The sequence below is a fragment of the Oncorhynchus nerka genome, linkage group LG3 (genome assembly GCF_034236695.1).
Source record: "Oncorhynchus nerka isolate Pitt River linkage group LG3, Oner_Uvic_2.0, whole genome shotgun sequence".
Classification (NCBI taxonomy): Eukaryota; Metazoa; Chordata; class Actinopteri; order Salmoniformes; family Salmonidae; genus Oncorhynchus; species Oncorhynchus nerka.
The window spans coordinates 29242640-29259296 of record NC_088398.1 but is presented as its reverse complement, the minus strand read 5'-3'; the positions used below and the strand labels follow the sequence as shown (position 1 = coordinate 29259296).

The 16657-nt window shown below is 43.9% G+C and overlaps 1 protein-coding gene across 6 annotated transcripts; it reads right to left on the bottom strand.

The window, feature by feature from the left end:
- Positions 1 to 1515: 1515 nt before the first annotated feature.
- sybu (syntabulin (syntaxin-interacting)) lies at positions 1516 to 16307 on the bottom strand. Of its 6 annotated transcripts, none has more exons than XM_029629000.2 (8): positions 16195 to 16307; positions 11216 to 11270; positions 10719 to 10905; positions 9583 to 9777; positions 6028 to 6127; positions 5536 to 5685; positions 3988 to 4143; positions 1516 to 3848 (listed from the first exon to the last, which is right to left on the bottom strand). In XM_029629000.2, exons 2-8 carry the CDS (start codon positions 11237 to 11239, stop codon positions 2687 to 2689), a joined length of 1974 nt encoding a protein of 657 aa, XP_029484860.2. In that variant the 5' UTR covers positions 11240 to 11270; positions 16195 to 16307; the 3' UTR covers positions 1516 to 2686. The 6 variants fall into 6 exon arrangements, with proteins under 6 accessions (XP_029484860.2, XP_029484842.2, XP_029484869.2 ...); XM_029628982.2 differs by having other exon boundaries at positions 16199 to 16307; XM_029629009.2 differs by having other exon boundaries at positions 3988 to 4140; positions 16199 to 16307.
- Positions 16308 to 16657: the final 350 nt, after the last annotated feature.

Below are 16657 nucleotides of genomic sequence, written 5' to 3'. Positions count from 1 at the left end.
GTCTGTGGTAAATTCCCACTTCCCACTGGTTACGAACGCAGCATGACTCCATCCCCCCTCCCCATATTGATTCAACCTTCTCTTTTCTACCAGGCCTGGTTGCAGAGAGAGATTACAACAGATGGAATGATTCATCAGTCTCCTTGCACTCTAATGAACAGAGCGTCATGGTTATGTAATGCAACATCCCCATATGGCAGTAGGGGAAATGGGTTATTTAGCATCGCATGGGACTTCTCATTCCAACTCGTCTCATTTCATCAGTCTGCCAGCTGATTAGATTTACTTCAACCCTCACACAAACATAGATGTAACGTGTCAAGTGAAAACGTGTGTGTGTAAACAGTCACTGCTGATCTGTGGCATGACCTTTCTTCGAAGATGGTCAGTCAATTGAATAAATGAATTAGGCCCTAATCTATGGATATCACATGACTGGCAATACAGATATGCATCTGTTGGTGACAGATACCTTAAAAAAAAGTTAGGGTCCTGGATCAGAAGACCAGCCAGTATCTGGTGTGACCACCATTTGCCTCGTGCAGTGTGACACATCTCCTTCGAATAGAGATGATCAGGCTGTTGATTGTGACCTGTGGAGTCTTGTTCCACTCCTCTTCAATGTGCTTAATTGCTGGATATTGGCGGAAACTGGAACACACTGTTGTACACGTAGATCCAGAACATTCCGAACATGCTCAGTGGGTGACATGTCTGGTGGGTATGCAGGCCATGGAAGAACTGGGACATTTTTCAGCTTCCAGGAATTGTGTTCAGATCCTTGTGACATGGGGCCGTGATTTATCATGCTGAAAAATGAGGTTACGGCGGCGGATGATTGGCACGACAATGGGCTTCAGGTTCTCATCACGGTGTCTCTGTGCATTCTATAAAATGCAATTGTGTACCATAACCCCGTACGATAACCCCACCGTCACGATGCACAACACCGACATCAGCAAACTGCTCGCCCACATGGCGCCATACACGCTGCTATCTGCCCAGTATAGTTGAAACCGGGATTGATCCGTGAAGAGCACACTTCTCCAGCGTGCCAGTGGCAATTGAAGGTGAGAATTTGCCCACTGAAGTCAGTTCAAGACCCTGGTGAAGAAAAGACAATCCCACAGGTGAAGAACCTGGATGTGGAGGTCCTGGGCATGCGTGGTTACACGTGGTCTGAGGTTGAGGCCAGTTGGACGTACTGACAAATTCTCCACAACTACATTGGAGGCGGCTTATGTTAGAGAAATTAACATTGAATTCACTGGCAACAGCTCTGGTTGACATTCCTGCAGTCCGGATGACAATTGCATGCTCCCTCAAAACCTTGTCAAAGATGTGACAAAATTACACATTTTAGAGTGGCCTTGTGCCCCCAGCACAAGGTGCACCTGTGTAATGATCATGCCATTTAATCAGCTTCTTGAAATGCCACACCTGTCAGGTCGATGTGTGTCAAAGGAGAAATGCAAACTAATTTGTGCACAAAATGAGAAACTTTTTGAGCATATGGAAAATATTTGAAATCTTTAATTTAGGCTCAAACACTTTACATAATGCATTTTTATTTTTGTTCAGTGTATTATGCAGTCATATGGAAAGGCTCAGACAAATCAGTTTATTAATTCATTTGAACTTGTTCCTTAGTTAAGAGCTGTTGTGCGGATGCAGAAACATGTACCCTCGTGTTTGGGGCCGGGAACATTGTGTTCTGCTGTTCTCAGAGCTGGCCTCTGACATGGGTGGCTTTGCAATTAAGGATTCCCCCTCTACTCTGGAGATTAGAAACAGTACATCCGAGAAGTCTCTTTAGTTTAATTTGCTCACTGAAATATCCTTCTTGTTGGCATTTAAAGATTGAAATTGGCACCCATGAGAAAGACAAGAGCTGAACGATGCATCTCAATTGGTTGTAGAACGAGACAACGGTTGTGTGCTGTTGCTAGGTATGGCATGTAGAATTTATGGTCACTATAGAAATGCTTGGGATGAAAGTCTGCTCAACCCTTCCCACCAGAAAATGCCCAAGAGGAATCAAACATGGATTGGATTATCATGCTTTAATAAATATATTAGGACATTTGATGTTAAGAGTATTACACAAAGTAGCTCAGGCACAAACGAGTATGGGATGTTTCGAAGCATTGAGCTCATACTCCCATCAAGAATTTATTACACACGTACGTAAAAAGCTCTACTCCCAGGTAGAAAAATAAACATTAAGAGTGAACGTTCACTAATGAAGCTTTGGCTGCAGGTTTAAGATTGGGGAACATAAACCATTACAAACGCGGGCTTAAACTAACATTCAATTTCATCCCCACCCTCAGAAATCCTAATACTTTCAGAAAAATAACATAGTTGCTTTAAGTAGGGGTAACTAGTGCCAGCCCAGGACATCAATGATGCATAACCACCTACTCAGATTATCCATTTAGACACAATTATGATAACAGAACAGATGGAAAGTAAATAAAATCCCTTCACCATAAATTTCACATAACTCACAACAACTGTACACAGTGCAAAGTAACCGCGTGGGAACCTAAATTAATAACTGTAGCTTTAATATTCACAAGTGTAGAAAAACTAAAGATTTTCACAAATACTCTTTGATTAACTGACGTTTAAGTGCTTCAAGTTGAGGGGTCGGGCTGTGCATGCAGGGGTCAGAGGCCGTTCGTTACACATCTACCCCATGATGATGAGTGACATGACGGAGAGAGTGCAAGCCCATCATGCAACAGCCACGGATCAGTGCTGCGATGTTGTAGACTGGCGCCGCCCCATCCACGCCATGCCGGGAATACAGCCAGGCCACCGTGGGCAACACTGGTACGGCCACAGCAACAAGATCGACAAGGAAGCTGCTGCTCCAATAGCGTTTGTTGACCACGTCCATCTCGGGGGCCCTGCAGGGCTCCTCACTGCTCACCTCAAAATCCAGCTCCTCCATGAAGCGCATGGAGACCATCACCTCAGGGTCTGAGCAACACAGGCCTGAATCACTGGACATGTCAGGGCTCACTGGCAAAACTGGTGTGGGCTGGCTGGGGCTAGGCAGGCTTAAGGTGGACTGGTTAGGGCTGGATGGGATAGGTGCCGAGGCTGGGCCCTGCAGTGCTGGGATTTCTAGGAGGCTGGTAGAAGCTGGGAGGAGAGCATCTCCAACTGCACCACCATGGAGCTTCAGCAGCTGCAGCAGGAGGGTGTGCAGGTCAGGAGGGAAGGACACCACCTCGGTCTGAACGGCCTTGTCCTCTGGAGCAGGGAAGGGGAGTGTGCTGCAGCAGAACGTGTTGGAGGGTGGTGAAGGCAGTGGTGTGACCTTCTCCTCCAGACTGTGGAGTAGAGTGGACACCCCTGGACCAGCCTCTGGGTGGCAGCGCAGCTTACCGCTAGAGTCGTGGCTGGAGTCCACCGCCGTGGACATGAGCACGTGCTCCAGGTTGTCGTTGACCAGCAGCCCACTGTCCGCCATCTCCTCCACCGCCTGGTCACCCACCTCCCCCTGCTGGTCGTTGACAGGGGAGTCGGAGTCGCCACAGATGAAGTCCATGGTTGGCTCGTCTTGCAGCGTGGAGCCGCTCTGGGCCATCTCCATGCTGTGCAACAGGGACTCCAGCTTGCGGTTCTGGATGTTGATGTCGACAAAGTACTTCTGGATGCCCTTGTCCTTCTCCATCAGGCTGCTCTTCATGGTCTCCACAACCTGCCGGAGCTGCTTGATCTCCTTTCGTGCCTCCTTTAGGGCCAGCTGTGCCTCGACGCGGTGGCACTCCTCCTCGATCCAGTCCTCCCTCATCCGTCCCAGCTGGGATTTGAGATTCTCAATCTCAGACTCCCTGAGGGAGAAAAGAGAGGTTCAGCTAGTAGCTACAGCTGTGTGGGATTGCAATGTTTGGCTACACTGTAGGTGGAATGCACTCTATGGGATGAATTTAGGAAATAAGCTAAACATGTGATGTTCACTGAGAAGGTAACCTGTCGTGGACGGTGTTCTCCACCTCCCTCAGCTTGCTCCTCAGGTGGCGAATGGCCACCTCCTTCTGTTGCAGGGGGGTGAGGTACTGCTCTGGATTGGGGGGTCTGATGCCATGGTTGTCCCCACAGGAGTGGTATCTTCTGGGGGTCATCCTTCTGGGGAGACAAGACAGGAAATTACACCTTTGCCCAGAGTCACATACTGCATGTTCTACTGGTCAGACGCCATCTTTTTCTCAATATGGATACTGATGAAGAGGACACCACGTCTATTATACACACACCATCCTGTACTGCGCCCCATCTAAACTAGGCCATGCAAAAAAAATAAAGGGATTGGTGCAACTTGCACGATGCAAAGTTCAAAGTCCGACTGGGACACAAGCTAGCCAGCCAGCAGACTTCATGCTGCAAAAAAAGCTAAAATGCCAGGTTGGTCAAAAGCTTGCAGGGATAGATAGGAAAACAATGAATTGGGAGGGAAAGCCCAAATTACATTTGCTCTACAAGGTATGTGTTTTTGCCTGAGAATTACCTGAAACGCCTACATTTATCACTAGAAGCACATTAACCTTCAATTGTACATTAGCAGTTCTGGAATATCCCTGTGATCAGGGCTCAGGTTTTAAAAAAAAGGGTTGATGAAACATTTGTTTCAGAGGATGGATTTGGCTAATATGCAGAGCAGCCCCTCTTACAAACAGACTTAAAAGCTAGCGCTATATCCTAGCAACAACCTGGGACTTGTTCTTTGATGCGAGCTCTCTGCATCCCTGCCAGAAATAGAACAGGCTAGCAGAAGGTAGTGAGAGAACTAGGACGTCACACGAAACCCAGCCAGGCAGAAGAGAGCGGAGGGGAACAAGGACAAAATTCCTGTAGCAATAAAATGACTTGAGAAACAAAATGCAGTCGTGGACGTTTTCACATCCGCATAAGATCCATAAGTATATAAGTATTCTCTGTGTTGCATAGAGAATGAATCACGTTAAGCCTGTGGGCTGAATTCAAGAGGACTCTGGTTAGTTATTTAGCAGTGCTGCTGTCATAGCAGCACAGAAACCCTCAAGTGAATATTCTGCCACATAGCAACATGAGAACCCAGAAGCGCGACCACAAATGTCAGACAGTAAGTGAAAAAGAAGGCAGGGATGCAGCCAGGCAAGCACGTCTGGCTAGCGACTGAGATGGGATGAAATATTAATGAACTCTTCCTCTCCTATAAACCCAAGGTTGACACCCACACACCAAAATAATCCTGACTGTTTATAAAATCATCTAATCTCAGTATAGCCCAATCCTGACCGATATAATCCCTCAGGAGGGGGGAGGGGAGACGACAAAAAGTCCCAGCATAGAGCCTAATCTATCCACCCTTGCCCCACCTAAGTGAATGCCCACCCCTCACAGAGCAACATATGCGTCATTACAAATTGATCCCTAACCCCTTCTTCCTAGGGCATTTCATGTTGATCGGAAAGGATGGGAACATGGTAGTTGCTCGTGTCCTTCGATAGGCTAGGTGGAATTATTGACATGGCTGTTTACCTGGAGGGTACTGTGGGGCTAGAGTTGCTGCTGCTGTTGGTGGTGGATGAGGGAACTGTCCTGTACGGGGCATAGAGCTCTGCATCACGGGATGCTGAGGGGATCCCTGCCAGCTTGAACACAGGGAGGCTCCTGATGTGGGCACCCCGACTGTGGGGAAAGACAGGCAAAGCTAGAGAAGACATTTTCCACAATACCAGTCTTGTAATGTTGTGCATTTATCATTGAAAAAAAAACTAAATACCAGTGGGGGCGGGGAAATATACAGCAATAAAAAAAATAGCATAGCTATTATTGGAACAGTTTTCCAGACACAATTACATTTTTTTTGTTGAAAGTGCATTTTAGTTTAGGATCAGGCTGAATCTGGGTCAGGGAAAACAGGCCCTTTAAGTATAACACCCACTAGTGGGGGAAGATAAATGGCAAAGGCATGGCGTGTCTGCTTCTACAATGGAGGCAGTAGAGAAACAGAGCCACCTCATACATCACCTGCGTGAGGAGATCTTCTTCCCTGTGGAGCTGTGGGCCAGGCTCCCCCCTCGCTTTAGGCTGCCAGTGCTGCTGGAGGAGCTGAAGTCTGCCTCACTACCTGCAGAGTCAGACAAACACATCAGGATATTACTACTGACCTGGCATCAGCAGGCAGGACACACTAAACACTCATGCCATACACACACACACTTGCATTCTGCTTTTCCATGACTACACATCTTGCAGTTGTGTTCCATGTCTATTTCAAGAACCAACTTCTCTGCATTCAGATGTCAAAAACATCATATCATTTTTTTTTAAACACCATGCGAGCCACTTTAAAACGGTAAACAAACCGAATAGCGTCATCCTGCTGCAAAGCCCTTCCTTGTTAGAGGCTATGGTGCGTTTGTGGTTGGCAACAATGGCATGATTCAAGCAGAGGCTATTAGATTACACAGCTGCCATAAAATAAGCAGGCCCGATCGGTTCAACCTTGCACGAGAGGGTACCTAATAAATGCAGCCTCACCCGCTAACTACCTTTAGCGCCTATTGACGATAGGCTCTACTGGCCGAGCGAGTTTATTATGAGCCCCAACGCTCGTACTTGAACGTTAACATGCGTCGCTTACAGTACGGGTTTGGAAACATAAGGAACGAATCTTTATTTTTTTCTCGCTGATATAAAGGTGTGTAGCAATTTAAACTTTCATAGATTTCCCACAAGGACATATTTCCATGTTATAGCGCTTGTTTACGGAGGACAGACAGAAGACAGCTAAGTAGCACTGGTAGTTGACTGAGTCTTCGAACACCTGTGTCATTGAACAATACTGTCAGCTGCAATTTGAAAGTGTACAGCAAGTAGATTTTGTGATATGAAATTAGAGGGCAAAGTTTAGAACCGACTCAATTTAAATATAGTATTTGGCTGCCAGAGCCAATTCACCTCTGAAACTGAACCTGTGAGTTGATTGGACTATAAGGAATAACATCGGGTTCCTTTAGTCCATTATCGGGCAAGGCCATTAGATCCGTCACTCACCTGTCTGGTGGCTGCAGGACAGGCTGTGGCATCCCTTGCCCTAACCTCTCCCTCCCTCATGCACTACAGTAATCTACTGACATGAAGGGCCGATACAATTTGTACATATCGTTTTGCATCAACCACTTCATAAAAAAACATTTTAAATCCAGTTAATCCCTAGAAAACCAAACATAGTACATTTAAGCATCATATCACCTAGTAAAGATTCAGACCAGATTATTAATGAAAAGAACAGGGCCAACCTAACGTACCTACAGTAGAGCTGTACCAAATCATGACAACCAATTTTATTCCATAAATAACCTCTGAAGACATGTTGCTAAATTAGTGCAAAAATACTATTGCAATATTGCATTCTCAAACAAAATAATCACTCTCAGAATGAGCCAGCGTGGCAACTCAATATGTGGGTAGAACATCATCCTCCCTAATCAGTGATGGGTAAACTCCTGAAATAAATGACATACCTGAGTAGCATCTCTTCCCATTCGATAAAACCATAGTAAAGTGCTCACAGTGAATTTGTGATTAAATAACAACAAAACTGAACCTTCAACACTGGGTGAGTGAATCAAGTGCAAGTACAACGTGAAGTCTGACTACTACTCGGCCTAATTGGAAAACCTCACGTCCAACATTATTTATCCAATCAGCAGCCTCTCTGGATTTGAACCTTGATTAAGGCGTTTGGTCGGATTCAATTATGCTGAGCCTCGGGTTGCGTGACGTGAACGGGCAAAAGGAGTAAGGAAGGATGCCCATCTCAAATCAAACAGTAATCTTCGCTTCTCGGTCATGTCTTCAACAAGGCAGCATGGCGAATCGTCCAGAAACATGCATCTATTTTCCATACAGTATATATTTGAATTTTCAAACTTTTTTCAAATTTAGCATGTGAAAACACAGAATCCTACTCATTACTCCACATGCTTAATTACATCACTTTTGTTTTGAGCCAACTTCAACGTGGGCTTTAAACGGGATCCCCGGGCCAGATTAATCGAATCCCCTCATTGTTGGCATTCTTCTGCACAGACCTTGCTGACACATGCCAGATTTGACAAAGCCTAGATAAGTATTTTTTATATCAGCTAACCACATCATATGTCAGCAATCTGGTGCCCAAAGGCACAGAAGATGTGGTGTCATGCAACCATTGGTTAATACATGCAATGTCTGAGCAGCGGAACGCAACCATTGAGTGCATCCCAATAATATCTCCTTCTTCCTGCATTTGTTCATTATTCCCCAGAAATGTAAAAGCATTGGATTGGTGTAGACGTGGGCTAGAGGAAGTTTCTATCATATGTCTTATACCAGTAAGTTCCTTTCAAATCCATGAAGGGAAGTGAACAAGTGTACACTGAGAGGTAGGAGAGATATTTGGGATGTAACCATAGGGAGAACCTCAATTGCATACTCATTAAAAAAAAAAGGTTTAGCGTCTCGCCTCCTTCTCAAACCCCATTGGACGAGAAAGCCAGAGGTCCTGCCGCTCTGACTGTCTCCTCCTATGGATGTTTTGCAATTGAGATTCTCCCATTCTCCCAAGCAAATCATTGTTGCTTGTGTAACAGTTTAGCTTCCGTCCATCTCCTCACCCCTACCTGGGCTCGAACCACGGACCCTCTGCACACATTAACAACTGCCTCCCACGAAGCATCATTACCCATCGCTCCACAAAAGCCACGGCCCTTGCAGAGCAAGGGGGACAACTTCTTCAAGGTCTCAGAGCAAGTGACGTCACCGATTAAAACACTATTAACGCTCACACCGCTAACTAGCTAGCCATTTCAAATCAGTTACACTTACTTTCTACTGCTAAAAATACATGAAAACAATACTATGCAGATAGTGTATACACACAAACCATGTAGAAATCGGGGTTGGGCTCAATTTGAATTAAAGGCAGTCAAGTAGGAAATTATTAGAATTTAAAATGCAGACATTTAAAAACAAAATTAAATAAATAGCTTCTACTTTTGAGTTTATTGAGAAGTCATTGAAAATAAATGCCCTTTTTTCTATTATTGGATTGTGATTTTTAGTTTACTTCCTGAATTGACTGCTTTCAATTCAAATTGAGCACAACCCTGGTCTACAAGAAACCATTTCACATGGCTATTTCATATATATATTAATCTGATGTAGATGTATTTTGTAGATCTATTTTAATTGACAGTTGGACAAGTACTGAAATCAAACAAATACACAGAATGAGCATTGAGAGAAATGCCTAAGACAGGGCTGCCCAACCCTCTTCCTGGAGAAATACTGTCCTGTAGGTTTTCAGTTCAACCCTAATTCAGCGTATCTGATTCAGCTCGTTGAGGTCTTGTTGAGCAGCTAATTAGTGGAGTCAGGTGTGTTAAATTAGGGTTGGACTGAAAACCCACAGGACGGTAAGATCTCCAGGAAGAGGGTTGGTCAGCCCTGGCCTAAGATCTACTAGGACAACGTATGTATGATCCTCCTAACCCCACCTACAAAAAAAAACTGAAGCCATTCCCTGCAGTAGCCTACCTCTGGGCAATGTGGACGATCGCTGCTCCCTCTTGTGCCTTGGCGGGGGTGCGTGCCACTCTTCCATCACCCTCACCCTCTTCACCTTGGTCTTGCACTCGGCGGTGGGCGTGGGGGAGCCATGCGGACTGTTGTCTGAGCCTGATGGGGTTTTGGAGGGGGACACAGACTGACTACTGGGGCAGCCGGTGTCATCTATGTAGACAGGTATAGCCAAGAATACGCATGCAGCATGGAACACACAGCAGTCAATCAATCATACAGAGCTCGAGGTTCACTCCCTCGTATCTGTTCATACTGTAACTCGTCCAACCAACAGTGTTCATGTTACCATCGCCACAGCACTGTGTTATGGAAGCTGAAGGGAGGCGAAGGGGGTGACGAGGAACTTCCATGACGACTTAATGTTATTCAATATACGTCAATATGTTGTAACCTCATTTTGGTTAGGTGTAACTGTTGTCAAAATAATGTCTATAGAGAAAATAATCTAGGCCTACTACAGAAGGCTAGGTCATTTCTGGAATAATGCCAACTCTTATGCAAACTCTTATGTTTGCCAACTTTGTTGTTTGTGGTAGGTTAGTAGCCTTGTGTAATTCAAATTTGTTGCAACAGTATGTTAGTTGTTTGAAACAACAGTAATCAACAAGCTTTCATGTGATATGATGAGGACTTCTCTTTACATCATTTGACTTGGCAACACTCACAAAATCTCCAATGCATGATTATGTAACCAACGCCCTGACTAGTATGTGATAAGATGTGGATTCGGCCTACTTGGCCAGAATGGCATAACAAAGCCTACATAAGTGTGTAATGCATGATTTCAGACATTTTTTATATGATGAACGCTGGCTGCAGGGGTGGACTGGGATCGCAAATCGTCCTGGGCATTGCTAACACACAGGCGGCCATTCAATCTGCACCCAAAAGATTCTATTTAGATAGACCAGCCCATCTACCATTGCCAGAACTGCCCTGGCAGCCATAAAAAATGTGACAATAGTGACAGGTGAAAGCAAATTCCTATCAATTTGATGTTTTTAGCTACATTTAGTGAGGTTAGAAGAGGAAACTACTTTAGACTTTTAGGATGTACCCTAGCCTCGATCTGAAACATGGGAACCACATACCTGAGCAAAAGCTGTTGGTGCTGATGGTCCGTTTGGAGTTGTCCGAGCTGATGTCACAGTCCTTACCCTCCTCCTCTGAAATGGGTGATTCGGACAGGGGCGACCCTTTCTCATTAGGCTGGAAAGGATGGAGGATCAAGCGCGGGATGCGGCTGCGGGGGCTCTCCTTCCCTGGCGACTTCTTTTCCTGAGCACCATACAAGTATCACAACTATGCTCGCCACTTGAATTTTTGCCACAAGAACAAATCAGATTCATATCAGAATCGGTGTGCACAAATGCAACTTTGCGCATTTTGTTTTTGTCTCACTAGCTCTGTCACAGCAACACAGTCAGGAACTAATTATGGTCTGCTATTGTGACTGTGACAGTCTAGATTAGATAACTATCATTCTCATGATGTGAAATTTTAACCAAAATATTAGCTGTTAAGATTCAAAATGATAGCCTAATATAGCAAGAATGATTGACTTTGAAAGTGTTGCAATGACACGCACCTCATATTCCTGGAATGGTCCCATGGTGCTTAACGCTGCCTTTTCCCCTTTGGATCTGTGAGAAAAGTAAAACTAGGTGAGATGTATTTCTGTCCAAGGCATCATGACGTGGCACACTGGCACTGAACCCTTTACGAACAAGGGGCGACTCTGTCTGGAATCTGTTATGTAAAATCATGTCACCCCCGCCCACGTCCACCCCTGCCTGGCACAGATGGCACAGACACTGACCGGACCTTGGTCATTAAACCAGTGAGACCCACATCAAAAATAGGCTACCAGATGGAAAATATTTTTGTTTTACTTGAAAATACTTTGCATGTATTTCCTCAAACATGGAACAAAGGCATGAGACCGTTTCTTACATCCAATAAAACCAAAGCTTACTGTCCTTCACATGCAGGTGCCACAGAAAAATGCAACAACCTAAAAACGCATTATCCGATTACGTATCGATGTAATTGAATGATGATTGAAATCTAGTTGTGAATGACGCTGCAGATAGGAACTGGGTGGGGTTCTATAACTCTTAATGTATTCATGTATTTCTAAATGATGTCCCACCAGGTGGAAAACAGACAGCAGCATCTTCAAACGTCTATAAGAAAGAGGTTGACTAAGTGCCATTCTGCCAAGACAAAAAAACAACACAGAAATATGACATCATTTCTTCCTTTTGGGATCCTGTGCCAAATAGCCTTTTTCCTGCCAAATAGATGACACCAGAGAGTAACACACCGGCAAACCGCTCACTGAATATTGAGATAAGAATTACAGAATAATAGTGTACAATGTTTGGGTTGTATATCGATTTTCACGGACCCTATACAGGTAGTTCAATTCACCCTCTCCATTTTTGACTTAGACATGCAAAGGCCTCCAGGCTCCAGTACATGCACAAAAGTGTATGTTTTATTGATGTTTGACGGCTGAATAATTCAAGGTTCACATAATGCCCGACTGCACATTATAACATACCTCCATTCTTTATCCATTCCCTCTCTCCTGTTGAATGTTGTGCCGCTTAGCATCATCGCTTAAAGGAGTTGGTTATGTAAGTGTGTACGTCTTTGGCCTTCTCCTTTTTTATATCAAGAATGACGTAATTGACCCCTAAGGTCGTTATCGCTTTCCTGAATCCAGACTTCTTTCCCCCCCTTTACAGTCCAGATGCTCTCTCTTTATTCTGACTGCATGGCACCCAGGATGTTGGTAAATATAGCAGCTGTCCCTGTCACTAAGCAAACACCCCTCTTGAAATACACTGTGTAGCCTGACCATCATGTCTTCCACTACAGGTACGTTTTCAGCAAGTAAGGGCAAAGAAATCAGTTAAACAGTTAAACCACAAAAAATAATACTTGAAGGCAGGTTTTACACCAGATTGATTGTATGCACTTTTAGTCTTCTAGGTCCCCCAGCCCTGATAGGAGAACACCCCAAATGTTCACCTGAAATTAGTTCAGCTTTTTGTACCTCTTAAGGCAACTGAGAAGTGTGTCATTAGCATCACAATAAAACAGCAGTACGCCAGCATTTTATGCCTCGATATGTTTTCCTTTTGTTTCTACCCGCCTCTGGATAGCTGGCACACAAGCACACAGCTTCAGAGTGGAATCAGATTAGGCAGCAGGCACAGTCACAGAGCTACCCACCAAACAATGCCCTAGCAACAGACTTAGCAACAGAGGAAAATTACTGCAAGGAAGAAACAGGCTAAATTGGGCCAATTAAATTTGCAGACAGTTCTATGTTCAGCATCTTCCGAGAGTGCAATAGGAAGGTTTTCCTCCTGCAACATAAAAAATGTCAATGTTGTTTACTTTGGGAGTGGCCTATGGCAGTGTGGGGGGAGTGTTACAGACTGGAACAAGGTCAGGTGTGCTCCCATATGTGCAAGTGCACGTGAGCCGTTGTCTCTGTGCACATCAACAGCAATCAATGTCAGGAAAATGCTATCAAGTTTGTACATTGCTATACTCAATAGTTGTTATCGTATCATGTCCATATAGTGTCTCAATGCTGATTGAATCTCAGTAGTGCTTGTAAACCTCCTCCTGGGTCATGAGGAATGACCCAGGTAGAAGAAAAGGTCAAAGGAAATGGACTGAAACGGTGAGGGACTACCTGGACTTGTCAAATAACAAGCACATATTTTCGCTTTCCGTTACAAAATATTTTAAAACATTTAATTTTCCATGCAGGCAAATGTAACCCTGGTGGTCCCTTAGAAGATAGAGACCTGGGTGGAGGGTTGACAGCCTCAGATTCACGGAGAGATGTTTTCATCTAAGCCTGCCCATGCATGCTCTCGGTAGATAAGATGCAAAACAACATGAGCATCTCCACAGCGGGAGCCGTATGGCTGCAACAAGCTCTCACGGTCTCACGTTCGAATTAGATGTTTGTCCATCTTTCTCAATCGAAATTTGACGCTTGAGAAAGATGGACGAACATGGACAAACGTTTAATTCTGACAACAGCCAGAGCGCCAGACGGCTCCCGCTGTGGAGATGGTCACGTTGGTCAACACCTCTCGGTGAATCTGAGGCTGTCAACCCTTCACCCAGGTCTCTATCTATCAAGGCACCTCCAGGGTTACATTTGTTCCCAATGTCAAATTTCGAAGTGTTTAAGGTTAAGTTCAGCCATTAACTCTGAATTTTTAAGGTTAGGGCCAGGTTTAGGCATTAACTCAAAATGTTTAAGGTTAGTGCCAGGTTAAGGCATTAACTCTGAATGATTAAGTTAAGGGACAAAAATCTTTAAAAAAAAACAATTCTACAGCTGGATTTGAACATGCAACCTTTGGCACCAGAAGCAGATCCTTACACCCATCCCTGTCCACATCAAAAACATAAACCTACTTGAAACTAACACTGCTCACTGTTGCCCCTTGTGGATGGTTTCCACATAATCCCCTGACGTCCTCAGATATGGATTTACGTCTACCACTGATTTGGCATCATGGGTGACCTGGCTGTGTTGTTCACAGTGTTCCTGGCTTTGGTCCTATGGCTGGAACTTATGCAATCAACTGGGTATCAAACCCAGGTGTTTTGCACAACACAAGACTATGTTAGCTTACCAAGCTAAAGTCTATAGACCTCAGCTCTGGGAGTTAACAGTAATTTTCTGTTCTGCAGGCAAGGTTACTCAGCGAGTGGTTTGCAACCGTTAATCTCAATATCAAATAATTTCTGGGTAATAATGATGTACCTTGCTGTAATTGTTTTAAATTAAAATGGTCAAAATGAAACAAAAATAGCTTCTTAGCAAAGAGCAATTTCTCAAAGAAGAATTTTGCTAGGACTGTCTGGTAGTGGTCTGAGTGGGAAGGGGAAAACTGAAATGAGCTGTCATTGGCAGAGAGGTTTGGAACACTCTTTGTTATTGGTCTATTAACACATTTACCACCTGGTGGTGTCACCAGGCAGGCCAAAATGCCATCCCACCAAAACAGGCTGACATTTTAGGTGGTCTATTCAAACAGCTCTTACACTAAAAGGGCATTATAATACATTTCACAATTTCACAGTATTTTTCTAACCTCATAGTGTGGAAATATATAAGACCTCTGGGCCTTTAAATAGCTGCACAGATCTGCAGGGTATGGCAAGCTCATATTTAACAAGATAACTCATTTAGTTATGAAAGCTCATTTAGTGGGTATGATGGTTTCATTTACTTCGTGTTGTTTTATTTGTTATTTGCACTACACTTTATTTCTGAGCTGGGAATTACTTCATGATACTGCATCCTCATTCTGTTCAATCTGTATATTGTCTGCCTGCTTGGCTTTGTTATATAATCCAATCTCTTCCTCTGAGTGGGTTGACATATGGTATGGCACATAATAATTTATTGAAAGCCATATAAAAAAAGAGAACATAAGCTCATTGGACACGTTGTGTATGTGCAGGTGTTGTGTATGGTTTGTGTGTGTTTGTGTGTGTGTGTGTATGTGTGTGTGTGTGCGTGTGTGTGTGCGTGTGTGTGCGTGTGTGTAAGAACATACAAACGTGTGTGAGCATTCAGCAGGATGATAGAAACTATGTGTTTCAAGGTGTCTACTTTTCTGTCTTTTGATGATGTTCACAAACGAATACATTACAGTTTCTCCAATAAAACCACATCTAAAAATGTCCAGCTCTATAAAGTGCTTTGATAGATTTCCCCCAAATCCAACATAGATTTTCCTTATCATCCTGAACCTTATGGTGTGCATAAAATACCCATAAAAGACCCATAACAATGGCAAGGTGTAAAAGCTTTTTTGTTGTTGCTTTTTGGTGGTTGATAACATTCAGTTATCAGCAGTTATCCCATTCAGTGCACTTTAAATACACACATTATGTACAGAGAGAATACAGACAACCAATTTATGACGGCAAAACGTTCCTCCTTATAATATCTGTTTCTGCAAATGCTGACCATGTTTGTCCATGTTTAAGTTACATTATGTGATGTGCTTCATGGACTTGGATGAAGGTCTCCCCCTTTTTAACATCAAAGGTAGGCCTAATATCAAAAGTTATCCGCCACATGTATAAATTCTTAATATTGACGGTTTGAAAATTATTTTAGACCATTCTACTCAAATCCAACAACGAAGGCAAAACATATAGTCTAGCCCATAAATGTACTGAAATATGGCTACCAAAACATGCATTGTCTCTCTTGTAACCCCAGAAGAAAGATATCAAAGCATTGGGGGGATGGTCGCCTATGGGATTATCGTAATACGCAGTTGAAATCAGTGGCGCTGTCCACTGTGTCGTGGTGCTGAACATGAGTTCAAACTTAACCTGACCATCTTTTCAACCAGCCCCACCTTTAACATTTGGTTAGTGCGAAATTGGAAAGTAAACAACATCATAGGCCAGCTAGAAATCAGATTGACATGCGTATCGTTTTTCCTATTCCTATTTTTTCCTAAATCTTTTCATCAAGCTATTTACATAAACATATAATTATACTTGCTTGGATGTTTGGTGTTGATTCCCCCAGTCGCAAAGGATGCGCGTGTAGCCTAAACCACGGACACCACAACGAGTCCCGCGTTACTCCAGTGTTCCTCACGAGTCTGACTGTGGAGCCCATCCCACTCTGTGTTTTGATATGAGGAAATTACACTGTGCACACAGGATTGGACGAGGATGAAGCTGCTAAACACTCACCACCAGTGACAGAGCGTGCTCGAAGTCAAGTATGACCAATGTTCCAGCAGTGTAGGGTTACATAACGCAGGCATGATTGTTCCGACCTCAAATTGCCTTCTTCCGCCTCCCATAGCCTAATGTAGCGAGATTCAGATTTGATTTTGTTCCCCCAAAATGACACAGACAATAAGATCAGGATGTGTGACAACAACAAATGCATGAAATAACAACAAATATCTACATTTTGAAACAATATAGTTGCATCTCAGGCAATGTCAGT